At 35.3% G+C, this 14,160-nt stretch overlaps 1 protein-coding gene across 1 annotated transcript in view; it reads right to left on the bottom strand.

Moving 5' to 3' along the window:
• Positions 1-14,160, bottom strand: part of LOC122805511 — a 2,681,670-nt gene that overhangs the window by 749,624 nt on the left and 1,917,886 nt on the right. Inside the window, exon 8 of the mRNA XM_044075707.1 lies at positions 11,776-11,840. Coding sequence (XP_043931642.1) covers positions 11,776-11,840 — 65 coding nt within the window. The remainder of the gene's footprint in view (positions 1-11,775; positions 11,841-14,160) is intronic.

Raw genomic sequence — 14,160 nt, 5'->3', positions numbered from 1 at the left:
TCTTTCCAAGACTGTGTGCCTTTACATAAGAAGGCCAATCTATAATTTACCAAAACAAAAGCATATGTTTGCACAGAGATGAAACTCTTCACTACTGTCCATAGACGTTTTGTATTTATAGTCAAGAGAAAGAAATTTTTGTCTGCCATTCTCCATATTTTACAGATCAACTTCCAGTAATTCTTTTTGATCTGGTGTGATTTCTTAGGGGGTTTGGATAAACTTGTTTCCATTCTTGACCCGAGTCAGTTTGAAGTAAGAGGAAATGGTGTTTCTTCTTTAAACATTCAGTTTTTGAGACATATATTCAACCTTATTTAACTGTGAATAAGCCCAGTTTGAGGGGGAAGAGAGATAAAAGAGCACAATCTTTGAAAATTGTCCATACATGTAACAGGATCCTCCAAGGTATGTGAACATGGCAAACACATCATTACGAGTTTTAGTTTCCCCCTTCAGTTAGGAGAACAAAAAGTCCCATCTGTGTCATGTTTTTTTTTTTTTATAGACTTCCAGGTTTGTCCCATTACAACTAATCTTACCAATTATACCTGTTGAGATTTTATTCAGGTTTTAGCATCTGGCAATCTGTTCATAAACACTGATTTTGCTTCTTTTGCTGTTTCAGTCACGTATTTAACATTGTTATAATGGAGGACTGTGTTCGGATACTTCATCTAGAATTTGTTTTTTTTTTAATTAGATAAGCACAGAATTGAGACAGTTGTTGCCTTTGCTGCTTTATTTGGAAGGGTAGGTCCTGTGCAAATGTTATTTTGCTTCCATTCAATCAGGAATTTTTCTTTTTTTTTTTTTGCTGCCATGAAAATTTTGTAAACATGTTGGTGATTGAGGAATTTTACATAAATCTGTTTGGGTTTATCTAAGCTTTGTGTTTTGTGTAGAGCTTGATGTGCTCTTTTGATCACAATTTCACCATCTTTTGACTCATTTTCTAAAAGGCAGCCCAGAACTTGTTTTATTGTTTCTAATAATTGTGCTTCTTCATATTTCTGTGGGATACCTCAAATTAATATATTATTCTTTTTGCTTCTTACCTCCAAGTCAGTGATTTTTTTTGGTTGCATCTCATAAATTTTTTTAGCATTTGTTTCACTATCTTTTCGGATATGGTTTATTTTTAATTCATTTTCAGACACTTTAGCCTCCAGGATGTCTAGTCGTGAAGCTATTTGAGTTAATGTGTGTCCAAACTCTGAAAGTTGGTCTGAGAAGTTTTGAATGGCTATTTGTAGAGGTAGTAATGCAGAGTTTAGGTCATGTAGGTTGTGCATTTGCTCCACTTTTGATTTTGCTGAGAGTTTCAGGTTCTCCTGTAGTTTTGTGGTTATCTGCCTTTTGGTTATCGTTTCTTTTTCAGACGTAACCACTTGCAAGTGTTTTATTTATTGAAAAGAAGATTTTCAGAACTTAATTTCATGGCTTGCATCTTTTTTTTTTTTTTTTAATGCGGAGCCGCACTGTTAAGGTGTGCACTGTATTGTCACCATCTTGGAACCCCCCCCCCTCCCACCATTGGTTCACTTTTTATGACATGATGATCATGCTAATAAGGGTAACACTGCATGATTCCACAGAAGGTTCTCTCTGTGTAGATAAACTTTACATGGAATTAATAGCTGAATGGAATGTAACGTATTTTCCCCATTTCACTTACAGATCTGTAAACCTTTTTTAATGATTGGATTGCATATTAAAAGCTCCACAGTTTTCACAATATTTACAAGCAGTTTAGTGTGTTAATTTCAATAATTTATGATTTAGCAATTAGCATCTTCAAAAATATGTAAGAATTTCAATTATCTGTAATTCCAAGAATGCATTACATTGAGGATGACTGCATATTTCTAAGATTCAAAAAGTGAAAAGAAAGGCTGTTACTTATGCAAAAGTTACTTATCAATAAGTTCTGGATTTCATTATAAAATCTACAAAGTACAAACAGTCTGTTCAAGCATGATAATATTTATGTGTTTCTCTAATTAGGTATAGCATGCACATTTAAACTTTATTCAAGTAAATCATGCATGAAGACATGATGGTACTCACACAGTAATTTCAGTATGATAAAATACGTACCTACTAGTATATGGCTCTGTTCAGCATAAAACAAATGTGCAGTTTTAGTACATGCATTCACATTGTACAATGTTTAATAATAGATATACATACTAATGCGACTTCTATTTACTTAGTCATACACACACACTATTTTATATATCTCTCTCTGTCTACCTGCCTGTCTATATATATCTGGAAGTACTCCATATAGTTCGCACAACTGAACATTTATGACGACAGTAGAAGTGATCAAATAAGCATATGATTGCTTCAACCAGCAATACTTTGTGAGAGGTCACACAACAATGAGGAAGGAGAATATGGCCTTTCCCCACTGTTGTGTGATGTTGGAGTTGGTATATATAGTTAGCAGAGGGCGTAATGAGTGCGGGTGCGGGGGTGCTCCCATGCAAAAACCATTTATATATCTATATCTATCTATCTAGTTTTATATATATATATATATATATATATATATATATATATATATATATATATATATATATATATATATATGGGTTCCATGTGTTTGGTTGACAGTTGCTTTGGTCTGCAGGAGGAAGTGCAGGTTTTTTTGGACAAATGTCTGGTTTATCAAAGGAACATTTTGTTAGATGTGTCTTTCACTGAAGCTGGTAATCAGGATGCGTAATAAAGGTGTATGTGTGTGGGAGTGGGGGAGGGGGTTAGGGTTAAATTAGGGGATAATTTAAGTGTGTGCACAATTGTGAATGTTCAGGGTTAGTTTAGGAGAATTAGATTGTATGTGTGTATTGTGTATGTACGCGTGTGCACTCACTCCTTGTGAATATCTAAGCTGTCTTATGTAGTTGGCAGTGTTATGGTATTTTTTTTTATTTTTTATTTTTTTTTTTAAAGATACATGTTAGGGTTTGGGGCAAGGTTATGGTTAGCATGCATTACTAAAGCAGGCGGGGGGGGGGGGGTCAAAGTAGCCTTCTCTCCTTATCAGGTTCAGTAGCCTTGGCCACTAATCTTTCCACTGTTTCCTTTACCTCTTTCCAGTCCTTCAAGAGACAGACATCATATATTTGTTTGAGGCACCTCCTCCCTATATGCCTAACTTTATAAATTAGAGTTTATAATTTCTGTCATTTAGCTTTCCTATGACTTTATATGACCTCTAACATTTTGCTAAAAACTTTTTCTCTGCATAGGAACTGACTGACATTTGGTTCCCAACTCAAATGTCTATATTCCTTGCATTTCTATTGTATGTTCCTCTGTTGGTCAATGTGTGCCCTTTTCCATATGTTTTTGGACTATGGACATTATTACCTTTAATTAATTGTTTACCAGTATAATGTTGTAGTACATCCTTTTGTGATATATGTCTCCCATGGATGCCTGCCATATATTAGCTAAGAATGACTCAAACTTGATGATGTTCATGGCACCTCTCTTATGGGAATTAAGAGGTAAGGTAGTAGTTGTTCCCAGTTTTTACACCATCTCAGATAGCAACTAGGAGGTGGACTATCAGGGTCCTACTGAAAACTCAACTTGTCAGTCAGTCTGTGGGTAGTAAACTGAAGATTTGAGTTGTTTCATTTTAAAACACTGCATAGGTGATGTATTGCTTTCAACATAAATGGGGCTCCTGGATCAGTAAGCACTTCTTCTCACTTTGGACAACAGTAGAACCAGTTCCCTTAGCTGCAACATTAACTTTTGTCATTGGAGTGTTTGGGGTACTTAGTTGCATAATCTAAGATTACCAATATGTATTGGTACCCATTACTGGACCTAACTAGTGGCCCAGTGATGTTTTACAATCCCTCAAATGGTAACTTTGATATAAACATGGAATCAGTCAGGCATATTTATATTGCTTAAGGGGCACTTATTACATATAGAAATCATATGATTAAATCATAAGTTATTTAAATTTTCCCATGCATCATTTTAGTTTACAGACAGTATTAGCACATGAAAACCACCATGATATGTTAACAGTATTAATGAAAAAAAACTAAAATATGAAGATAAGTACACAAAGAAGTTCCTGAACTATGTTCTAAAATAGTCAATGACTGCATATAAAGTTAAACTATTTGAGAAATACAGGTTTCCATAACATTTATTATTAGAGAAATATGACAGAACTCCCCACACAGCAAAAACGTATATATATATATATATATATATATATATATATATATATATATATATATATATATATATATATGTGTGTGTGTGTGTGTGTGTAAATATATATATATATATATATATATCTATATCTATATATATATATATATATATTTGTATATCAAATCCAAAGATACATCAATTTTAGGAAAGGAGAAATCTCCCAGAAGAGGGGAATCACAGATGGTGCTCAGTTAGAAACCTCACCAGCAGTGATTTCCTATGGAAACCAGCAATCGGTGTTGTGCTCCTCTGTGTCTTTTGCTTCAGTCAAATGGCACTTGAGGAAGCTCACTTCACTCACCAGTAGTGATATATATTTATTTATATATATATATATATATATATATATATATATATATGTATACACACACACACACACACACACGCAAACACGCATGCACACATACAGTGGTATCCACTGAAAGCCTGAGTGTGATGACTGCAGAAGAGATCATTAAAAAGTGAGTCTTTAAATGTGACTAGTGTATATATGTAAACTAATAATGAGAATGAGGTGCTTCATAGTATTCCCCAAATCCTATGGTACAATGATCTTGGGGTTTGTATGTACACATAAGCAGCAGAGGTATGGGAATGCAAAGATACAGCATCAAATTTTGGAAGTTACTGATTTATTGGACTCATTCATTAATTTTTTGAATTTTCAGGACTCATGTATATATATATATATATATATATATATATATATATATATATATATATGTATACATAATATGTAGGGTTTATATTAAGTTATCAATCTGGAACAGATAAATAATTCAAGATAACAGAATGCAAATAACTGAATGAACTAGCAATGCTGCACTGAGTGAAACAAAATTACTAACAGTATTTTTTCAGGCACTTCTACACTCCCATCCCCCCACAGTCAGATATCTAAACATTCCAATTCTAAGACTGTGCAACAGGGGAGAAAGGCCAATTCTCTTAATGTATAGCCTTATATTTCACAAAAAATTATTACCCTGCCATCCCCTAGCTGTATGAATGAAAACAAATACTCATTCACTTAAACTGTTACACTGACAGATTCTGCACTTCATCAACATATTTCATTCATCCGTGTAACTGCATTTATGAAGTGCAGATTTATAAAATAACCATCTCCCTCTCTCTCACTATATACATGCAATATATGTGCATTATATATCTACATGCACACACATATATAATCTATATAGATATATATAGACAGAACGATAGATATAACTTCATGGAAATATGACAATCAGTCAAAATATATCAATTTCTACAATATATAACAGTAGAAAAAAATAAACCCTAAAATTACATATCCTTAATTGAAATATATTACTAATCTGCATAATACATGATATTAAAAAGAGAGCAAAGTAGGAGTCAAGAGGGTGGCACAAACAAAACACACTTTATGATAAGTTGGAGTTTTAGTGCATTTATTAAGACCATCTTGATAATCATAAAGACTGACAAAAAGATTAAAAGGTAAGCTCCTGAAGAAAGTGAAAAACTCCACAAAAAGAAAATGAAGTAATTTAGGAAGAGACATGAAATTAATAATATGAAGGAAATATAGTCACCTAACTAACAGAAATCATACTCTCTCTTAAGACATAAATTTATGTACACAAACACATTGCAGTAGGAAGCATCTGCTAGGACTTTTGATACAGGACCAGACCTCCCAACTGTACTGAATTACTCAGATTTTACTGAGTTTTGGGGTCCAAATAATGGGGTGCCACGATTCCTGAGTGGGACCCTTTCATTTCTGAATTTCCCAGCTGTTTTTGAATTTTTTTCCCCCGGCTTCGATGATGTCAGCTCTGTGAAACAGCCTGTTGGAATTGAGATCAGGCAGCTCAAACAATAACGTATGTGCATTTCTGGCCAGCTGCGAGGGAATGGAAGTCCTTCTGTTAGCTGGAACTCCTTTAGCTGCAAGCCGAGGGAATGGAACTCAGAGTTAAGTAGCTGGGTAAGCTGCAAGCCGAGGGAATTTGGTTTCCAAGAATGGAGAGATGCAGCTGCATGCACAGGTAATGTTGCGTGTCCTTTAGCTGTTAGCTGCCGAGAACAGAGTTTAGCTAGAACTCCTTTAGCTGTTAGCTGCCGAGAGCAGAGTTTAGCTGGAACTCCTTTAGCTGTTTGCTGCAGAGAGCAGAGTTTAGCTGGAACTCCTTTAGCTGTTAGCTGCTGAGAGCAGAGTTTAGCTGGAACTCCTTTAGCTGTTAGCTGTCAAGAGCAGAATTTAGCTGGAACTCCTTTAACTGTTAGCTGCCGAGAGCAGAGTTTAGCTGGAACTCCTTTAGCTGTTAGCTGCCGAGAGCAGAGTTTAGCTGGAACTCCTTTAGCTGTTAGCTGCCGAGAGCAGAGTTTAGCTGGAACTCCTTTAGCTGTTAGCTGCTGAGAGCAGAGTTTAGCTGGACCTCTTTAGCTGTTAGCTGCCAAGAGCAGAGTTTAGCTGGAACTCCTTTAGCTGTCAGCTGCCGAGAACGGAGTTTAGCTGGAACTCCTTTAGCTGCCGAGAATGGTGTTGGTTGGATAATTCTTCTTGAAAAATGTTTAAAATATTTTACCAAGTAGAATTTCTTCAGTACATATAAAAAATTGTTTTAAAGGAAATTTCTGTTCCAAGGCGCTGTACAAAGAAAGTTAAATTAGAACAAATACTAACCAACATTTCATTGCATACATTTGTTTCTTGACTATTAAAATTGCTTGTAGGAAAGCCACGACTGAGCAGTATAACATAACTTAGTAAATTGTTATTGTTATGATTATTATTAGTAGTAAAAGCAGTAATAAAAAGAGTGATTTTTGAAACTCTGCAAAAGCGTTTCAATTTTTTTCTTTTAACTGTAGCAGTGCGTGCAATATATACATTAGATTCTGTTCATGTTACTGAAGTTCTTTCTTGTAGCTGCTTCCATTGAGTCTGGGTCATGTACTGCTTTTTGAACAATTAAAGGTGCCCTTCTGTCTAAGACATATTAAGGTTCAGTTATGTTATGTTAGATTTAGTGTTGCAAATAAGTGCATATTTATATGCTACAAGCAGCCCAGGAACATTTAAAAAACAGAGGTATATTGAGACAGTAGCAGAAATAAACAGATATGTAGATATTGCTGTCTTTGAGTTGAGTATTCATCAGTGTATCTGCATTTTGATAAAGCAGTTATGTTGAGTTGATTGCACTAATTCTAACATATAATTCAATGGCATGCTGAACCATGAAGACCCAAACAAGCCATGTGTGACAGGAGACAGGTAGTTTTAACTGGGAAGTATTTTTGTATCACATTTTGTAGCCACTAAAGTATCTCTGGGACATCTCTTAACTAAATATAGGATTAGAGATCTAGGTAGCATGCATTATAAACTGTGGGCAATACTAAAAGAATTTCAGTAACCATTACACGGTGGCTGTAGCTGCCCTGCCTATATGTTTGCTTTCATAATAATGCTGTGTACCTTTGGCACTGCTCATGCTGCATCAGTTGCCATAGTTACCTCACTTTCAATTCCCAGTGGACAGAGATGTGTACAGCTTTTGGCAGCTATGTGTTGACAGTGTATAAGAAACGTGTTTTTTTTTACTAGTTTCAAACCAAGGATGATGCATATGCACATATGTATACTGATAAATAATTATAAGACACACACACCCATATAAACTAAACTAAGCCAAAGTAACAGCACATCAGAAATTAACCCTGGCATATCAGGACTGAACCCTGTGCTGAGGTAACAGTTCCTCCCCTTCTGCTGTATTTGTTTTTCACTGACATATAGCATGAAGAAAGGAAGCAAATGAACTGTAGGGTTTTCATGTGAGGAACTGTCACATTTTGGAAGCTGCTAGTCATAAGAATTACAAAATAAGTTAGAGAAATGCTAAATTGTTTTAAAGACTATAACTGCACAGCTTTTATGGGAAATACTCTGAGATCTGCTGTATAATGATGTGGGACATGAGATTTATTTATGTATTTTTAATTACAGGAATGACTGTGGACATTATCTTGTGGCGATAACTTACAAGCAGTATACTTTGGCTGAAATGGTCATTTTTGTGGCTGTCACTTGAAGCAAAAAAGCCTTCTTTTTGCATAATATCAATACTACATAAATGCCCCTTCCCTGAAGAGGAGCAAGAGTTTCAGATCTGACTGTATTAACTAAGGACGTACAGAGGGCAGCCCTTTCCATGACATGGTTGAGGGACTTAGCACTATACACAAATGGAGAATTTGAATTCCACTTCAAGTCCAAATTATTTTTATTATTTTAGTGGAATTCACAGTCTGATCATTCATTTTGTATGTGTACTAAATGCTAATGCTATGTTTAATTGAAAGTTGAAATCCCACAATTCCAACGGAGTGGGCGGGGTTACATGCTTATGTATGCAAATTTTATGTTAATCAGCATACAGATTTGTACCTATTTTTCATGGGCCTTTGTCCAGATTTTTGATGTTTCCAGGTTGAGAGGTATGTACAGGACATAAAAGTAAAACACTACATGTATACAAAATAAATATTAAAATTGAAATACAACACACAATTTCCATAGAAATCCAATTAGATAAAAGCAACAACTGAAACAACTTAGGAAAAATTATGGGGGTAGAGGAGCAATATTACTTATATTTTTTTCTTCGGAGCTGCCACTAAAATGATTATCCCTGTAACTAGTTTGTAGGGTACAGCAAGCATATCATCAGCTGCATCAACTTAATAATGATAGAGAGGATATTGTTGTTTACATATATGTATCTTTCAGTTCTCTGCATTGCCAACAAAGTGATTAAGCATGTGAAAACTTTTGAGGCTCGTTTATCTGCCAGACTCTTTTGATTTTACTGTTTATACCTGTTTATAAAGTGGATGTGCAATGGTATACAACAGTTTGACAGAAGGATCCTTTAGATGACAAAACTAAAAATTTTAGACTAGGTTCTCATAAAGATAAACAGTTATAACTTTGCATAGCTAGCATTTAGTTAAAATGGGTGGAAGAATTATTTTACATTAAAATGTTTATTTGTTTTTAACAATTAACAAGTATTAATAAAACTATATTTGCCATACATAAACTATTAAATGTAAAATTCAAACTGCAAACAAAACAGATGTAAATTTTATGAGTGCAATAAAATACTTGGGAATGCATAGTACAGATATTACTGTAGACCCAGGGATCGTAAGGTGATTGCTTTTCAGGCAGGTCTGTTGTTATACACAGGTGTATTTTACTTCATGCTTAACAGGTGGGTGTGTTTTTCAATGCAACTTTTTGTGGTGACTATCTAAATAAATTAAGTTATAAACTGCAGTTCTTGGTGCTGTTTGCTCATTCTCTCTCCCTATACACAGACACAGATACATACACACATATATATGGATCTACTTTAAAATACCAAAATGCTATAATGTTGACTTGCAGAACATCAAGACGAAAACCACAAAACTTTACATTAACGAACGTTCACATTACCGATATTTTTCACCACATAAGTAAAGACTTGGCCAACAGTACATAAAAAAAACAAACTGAAACAAAAAACCCACCCAAGTGGGGTGTTCACATTCACAACCTTCCCATGTGCCATGATCACACTACAGTGGAGAAAAGGCAAAAGTTCATCATGTTGGTCTCCTTTTGCTGTGAAAAACTATGGTAATGTGAATGTTCATTAATGTAAAGTTTCATGATTTTCATCCTGATGTTTTGCAGTTCAACATTATAGCATTTCAGTATATTTAGTTAGGGTGTGTGTGGGTGAGAAGCCCCCTCTTGGGTGAGTATTTTTGCTTTGGTATTTTTTTTAAGTACTCTTGGCCAACTGTTTACATATGCAGTGAAAAATTACAGTGATGTGAACAATCGTTAATGTGAAGTTTCATGGTTTCCATCTCGATGCTCTGCAAGTCGACGTTATGGCATTTCGGTATTTTGAAGTAGATCAGCATATACACATACATACATGCACAGACATATATACATATATAGATAGATACCAAAGGGTAAAAAGACCACACAATCAAACCAATAAAGCATTCAGTAAAAACTGCAAGAAAGACCCAAGTAAGCTAAAGTCTTCACACATAAAACCTTAACCTCCTGTAGTAAAGGCCCATGGGATATATGCACATGAACTCTTAAGAGCATACCAAGTTAAAACTGCTAGAAAAATCCTGTCAAGCTAATGTCTTCACTGTGTAAAACTATAAAACAGCTGAACAGCTGTATTCAAGGCCCATGGGACATTTTGGCAGAAAATGCTTTACACAATGAAGACTCAAGCTTAACGGAGTTTTTTCTTGCAAAAAAAAAAAATAGTATACATATATAAATATATATATATATATATATATATATATATATATATATATATATATATATATATATATATATATATATATATACATACATACATACAGGAATAATAAAATAGACCACTGTAACCACGTTTGAATGCAAGATCTGTGACAAAGATAATTTTGCATTCACTCACACACATATTAGCATATATATATATATATATATATATATATATATATATATATACACTTATATATGTGTGTGTGTGTGTGTGTGTGTGTGTGTGTGTGTGTGCATTGTCAGTAGTCTTCACTGTAACAGTACTGGTCACAATATCACAGACTAGACCTTAGAAATATTCAGTATTTTCATTAAATGCAAATCTGCGCAACCACTCAGAAGATACAATCCAACATTATTTCATTAATTGCACTGCAGTAAAAAAAAATGTTCCACTAGCATCCATTACTGGAAAAAAGTACCAAAATGTTGTGGAGGTTTCATGTACCACACCCTGGAAGCATCATGTAACACAAGCGCACACACACACACACATATATATATATATATATATATATATATATATATATATATATATATATATATATATATATGGGTTCCTATGAGTTCATCGAAATGCCAAAACATCGACGCTCACTTCTTCGACACGAAAACATCGACTCTTCATATCATCGACATTTCACGTAAGCGATCCTCCCCCTCTCAGGACCCATGGTAGCACTTGTTTGTCTGCTACAGTGCATATGGTTCAAGTCACTACCTACAATTTCCCTTGACAGCGTTGTAATTTACGTCGCAATACACACACAAGTGCTACCATGGGTCCTGAGAGGGGGAGGATCGCTTACGTGAAATGTCGATGATATGAAGAGTCGATGTTTTCGTGTCGAAGAAGTGAGCCGATGTTTTGGAATTCGATGAACTCATAGGAACCCATATATATATATATATATATATATATATATATATATATATATATATATATATACTAAATCCATGGCCTCAGAATCATGACCCAATTGAAACATATTTTTATAATCAATAGCAGTTAACTATAGCAGAAATTAACAAACTTCACAGTTGATAAAAACATAACATTCAAAATCACAGTCCAACAAACTGTATGGCAGCCATATCAATACACATAAGCACGCACAATGGTCACTTACTTGAGGCACAGGGATCACCCATATCCAATCTTCACTTGTCTTTTCTTCACATTTCATCTTGCTTTCTAAAGATAAAAAACATGCAATGGGCTGAATTTATGACTTATTTAAAACAGAATGAAAATAAAGTGATACTATTAAACCTTCCTAAAAGACTTCAATTTGATTAATGCCATCTGTAAATATATATATAGGAAAAGGATCTCTCATTAATTTTTGTATTCCTTATCTTGACAATACTGAGAAGTACAGTATATTGCTCTCTTTTTTGCATCAAATGTTCTAATGATCATAGGCTACTGCTGAAGTCCCAGTGGACTGGATGTAAACAAATTAGGCACTCTTTGTTCAAATGTTGTGGAGGGGGTGTTGTACAATCCAGGAAACTGAAGGCCTTTTAGCAGAGCAGTAGCATCAGTGAAAGTCAAGGAAAGAATCCTAAGGAAAAGGCTAGCTCCTCTTCCAGAAGACAAAATTCTCCCAGAAACCTAACCCAGTTTATAATGGGATTACAGGAGAACTCAGTATGGAGGTACTTCTGCAAGGCCTTTGAGACTATCTGACAGTGGAAGCTGCTTAGAAAACTGACAAGGCTGGAACAGGATCAATACTAAGGAAATGAATTACTACAAGATTAATTGTGGGATCCAGAACATGTGGTAAAACAAACATCAGAAATAAGGATATGACTAATGAAGTACTACAGTGGTGGATCCTGTGTCCAGTACTACTTAATAGTTATTTGTTAAGTGAGGCAAAGCACTGAACCCACTCGGCCAATTCCTGTTTCAGCTCAAAATGTGAACACTCATCAAGCTGAGAAAATAAAACGGTTTATGCAAAAAAGAGGTTGCTAAAACAAAAGGAATTGTACAATATTTACATTAGCTAGAGTAGTGACATAACAGGAGTTAGAGAAAAGATGCTATAGTGAAAATGATAGGCACTGAGTACAATATTTACATCAGCTTGAGTAGTGCCATATTAGGAGTTACAAAAAGATGCTATAGTGAAAATGATTGGTAGTACATGCACAGGAGATTAGGGAGACTAGGTCACATCACCTGAAGCTGAGCATTCACAAGCAGCTTGTGCTATGAGATGTTCTTCAAGTTGTTCCTGAAAGAGGAGTATTTAAAGATGCCTTTAAGATTTGAGAGGAGATCCCTCCAGAGCTCAGATTTAATGGTAGAAAGGGAATGTTTATAGCACTGAAGTCTGGTTTTAGGTGCTTGCAAAACAGGCCCTAAGTGGGTATGGTATCTAAAGTCATATGGCAATAGCTATCTAAGTAAGCTGAAGGAAACAGCAGCACACAAGTTTTTTTTCAGGAGCTGTAAAAGTTGGGAGCCAAGGAACAGACTGGCTCTTTGCTGAATCAGCAACCAATTTGCTTTGACTAGAGTATGACAATGATGTTCATACTTTGAGGAAAGGATAATGGAACAGAAGATGGAGTTGGAGATTATTTGGATGGTGGTGGAGTTTCTATGAGAGGCATATGCTATGAAATGTAGACAGTACTCAGGTTGAGCTAGAAGAATGCCTTTGCCAGTAGCATTTCTTGTTGGATGGGGGGAGGAAAGAGGAGATTATGATGGCCCAGATGATGGATGTTTAGTGAGGGATCAATGCAGGCTCCTAGATATCTGAAGGTGTTAATCTGCTCAACTGTACTGTTAAGGTGGTCAAAGATTAGAAGTGATGATAAAAAAATAAAAAACGAAAGGCTAAAAACACAAAATGACTTTATTACATAAAAATCCGAAAGGTAAGTGGTTTCATTCCCTTCATGGAACATCTTCAGACCAAGTTGTATAATGAACAAATGTATTTAAATACTTAATAACAATAACAAGTGACCCAAAACACTTAACGCCTTAACCCTTTCCTTCTAAGAACAGCTTTAAAGTTCTCCCTATCATTTAAACCAGGGTTGTTGTTGTTGTCTTTCGGCTTTTCCCGGTTAGGGGTCACCACAGCGGAACTCCGGTCCGCTAATGATTGGCAGTAGATTTTCATGAAAGCCAAGGTGCCAGCTCGACGTTCAACCTTCAACGAAGGCACACTCATTTACGCATGTCTTTTGAACGCCCATCCAACCTCGGGGAGGACATGCAGACTCCACACAGAAGGCACTCTCTGCACTCCAGCCGAGAATCAAACGGGAGAACCTCTTCTGTGAGGCAACAATGCTACCGCTGCACACATGCATTCAGCCTGATTTGCCAGCAATATTCTTTCCAGCCCAGTTAATTTTCTGCATCAAACTTATGATCAAAATCATTAACTTCATCACAAATTTGAAGCATGCCTTATTTTTTTCTAGCAAATGTTTTCGCTTAACATTTTTGCCAAGGTATTGCTTATATCAATCTTGTCTAC

The sequence above is a fragment of the Protopterus annectens genome, chromosome 6.part1 (genome assembly GCF_019279795.1).
Source record: "Protopterus annectens isolate FY-2018-M chromosome 6.part1, PAN1.0, whole genome shotgun sequence".
NCBI classification, from domain to species: Eukaryota; Metazoa; Chordata; order Ceratodontiformes; family Protopteridae; genus Protopterus; species Protopterus annectens.
The sequence above is the reverse complement of the archived record's forward strand: the minus strand, read 5'-3'. Positions and strand labels throughout refer to the sequence as shown.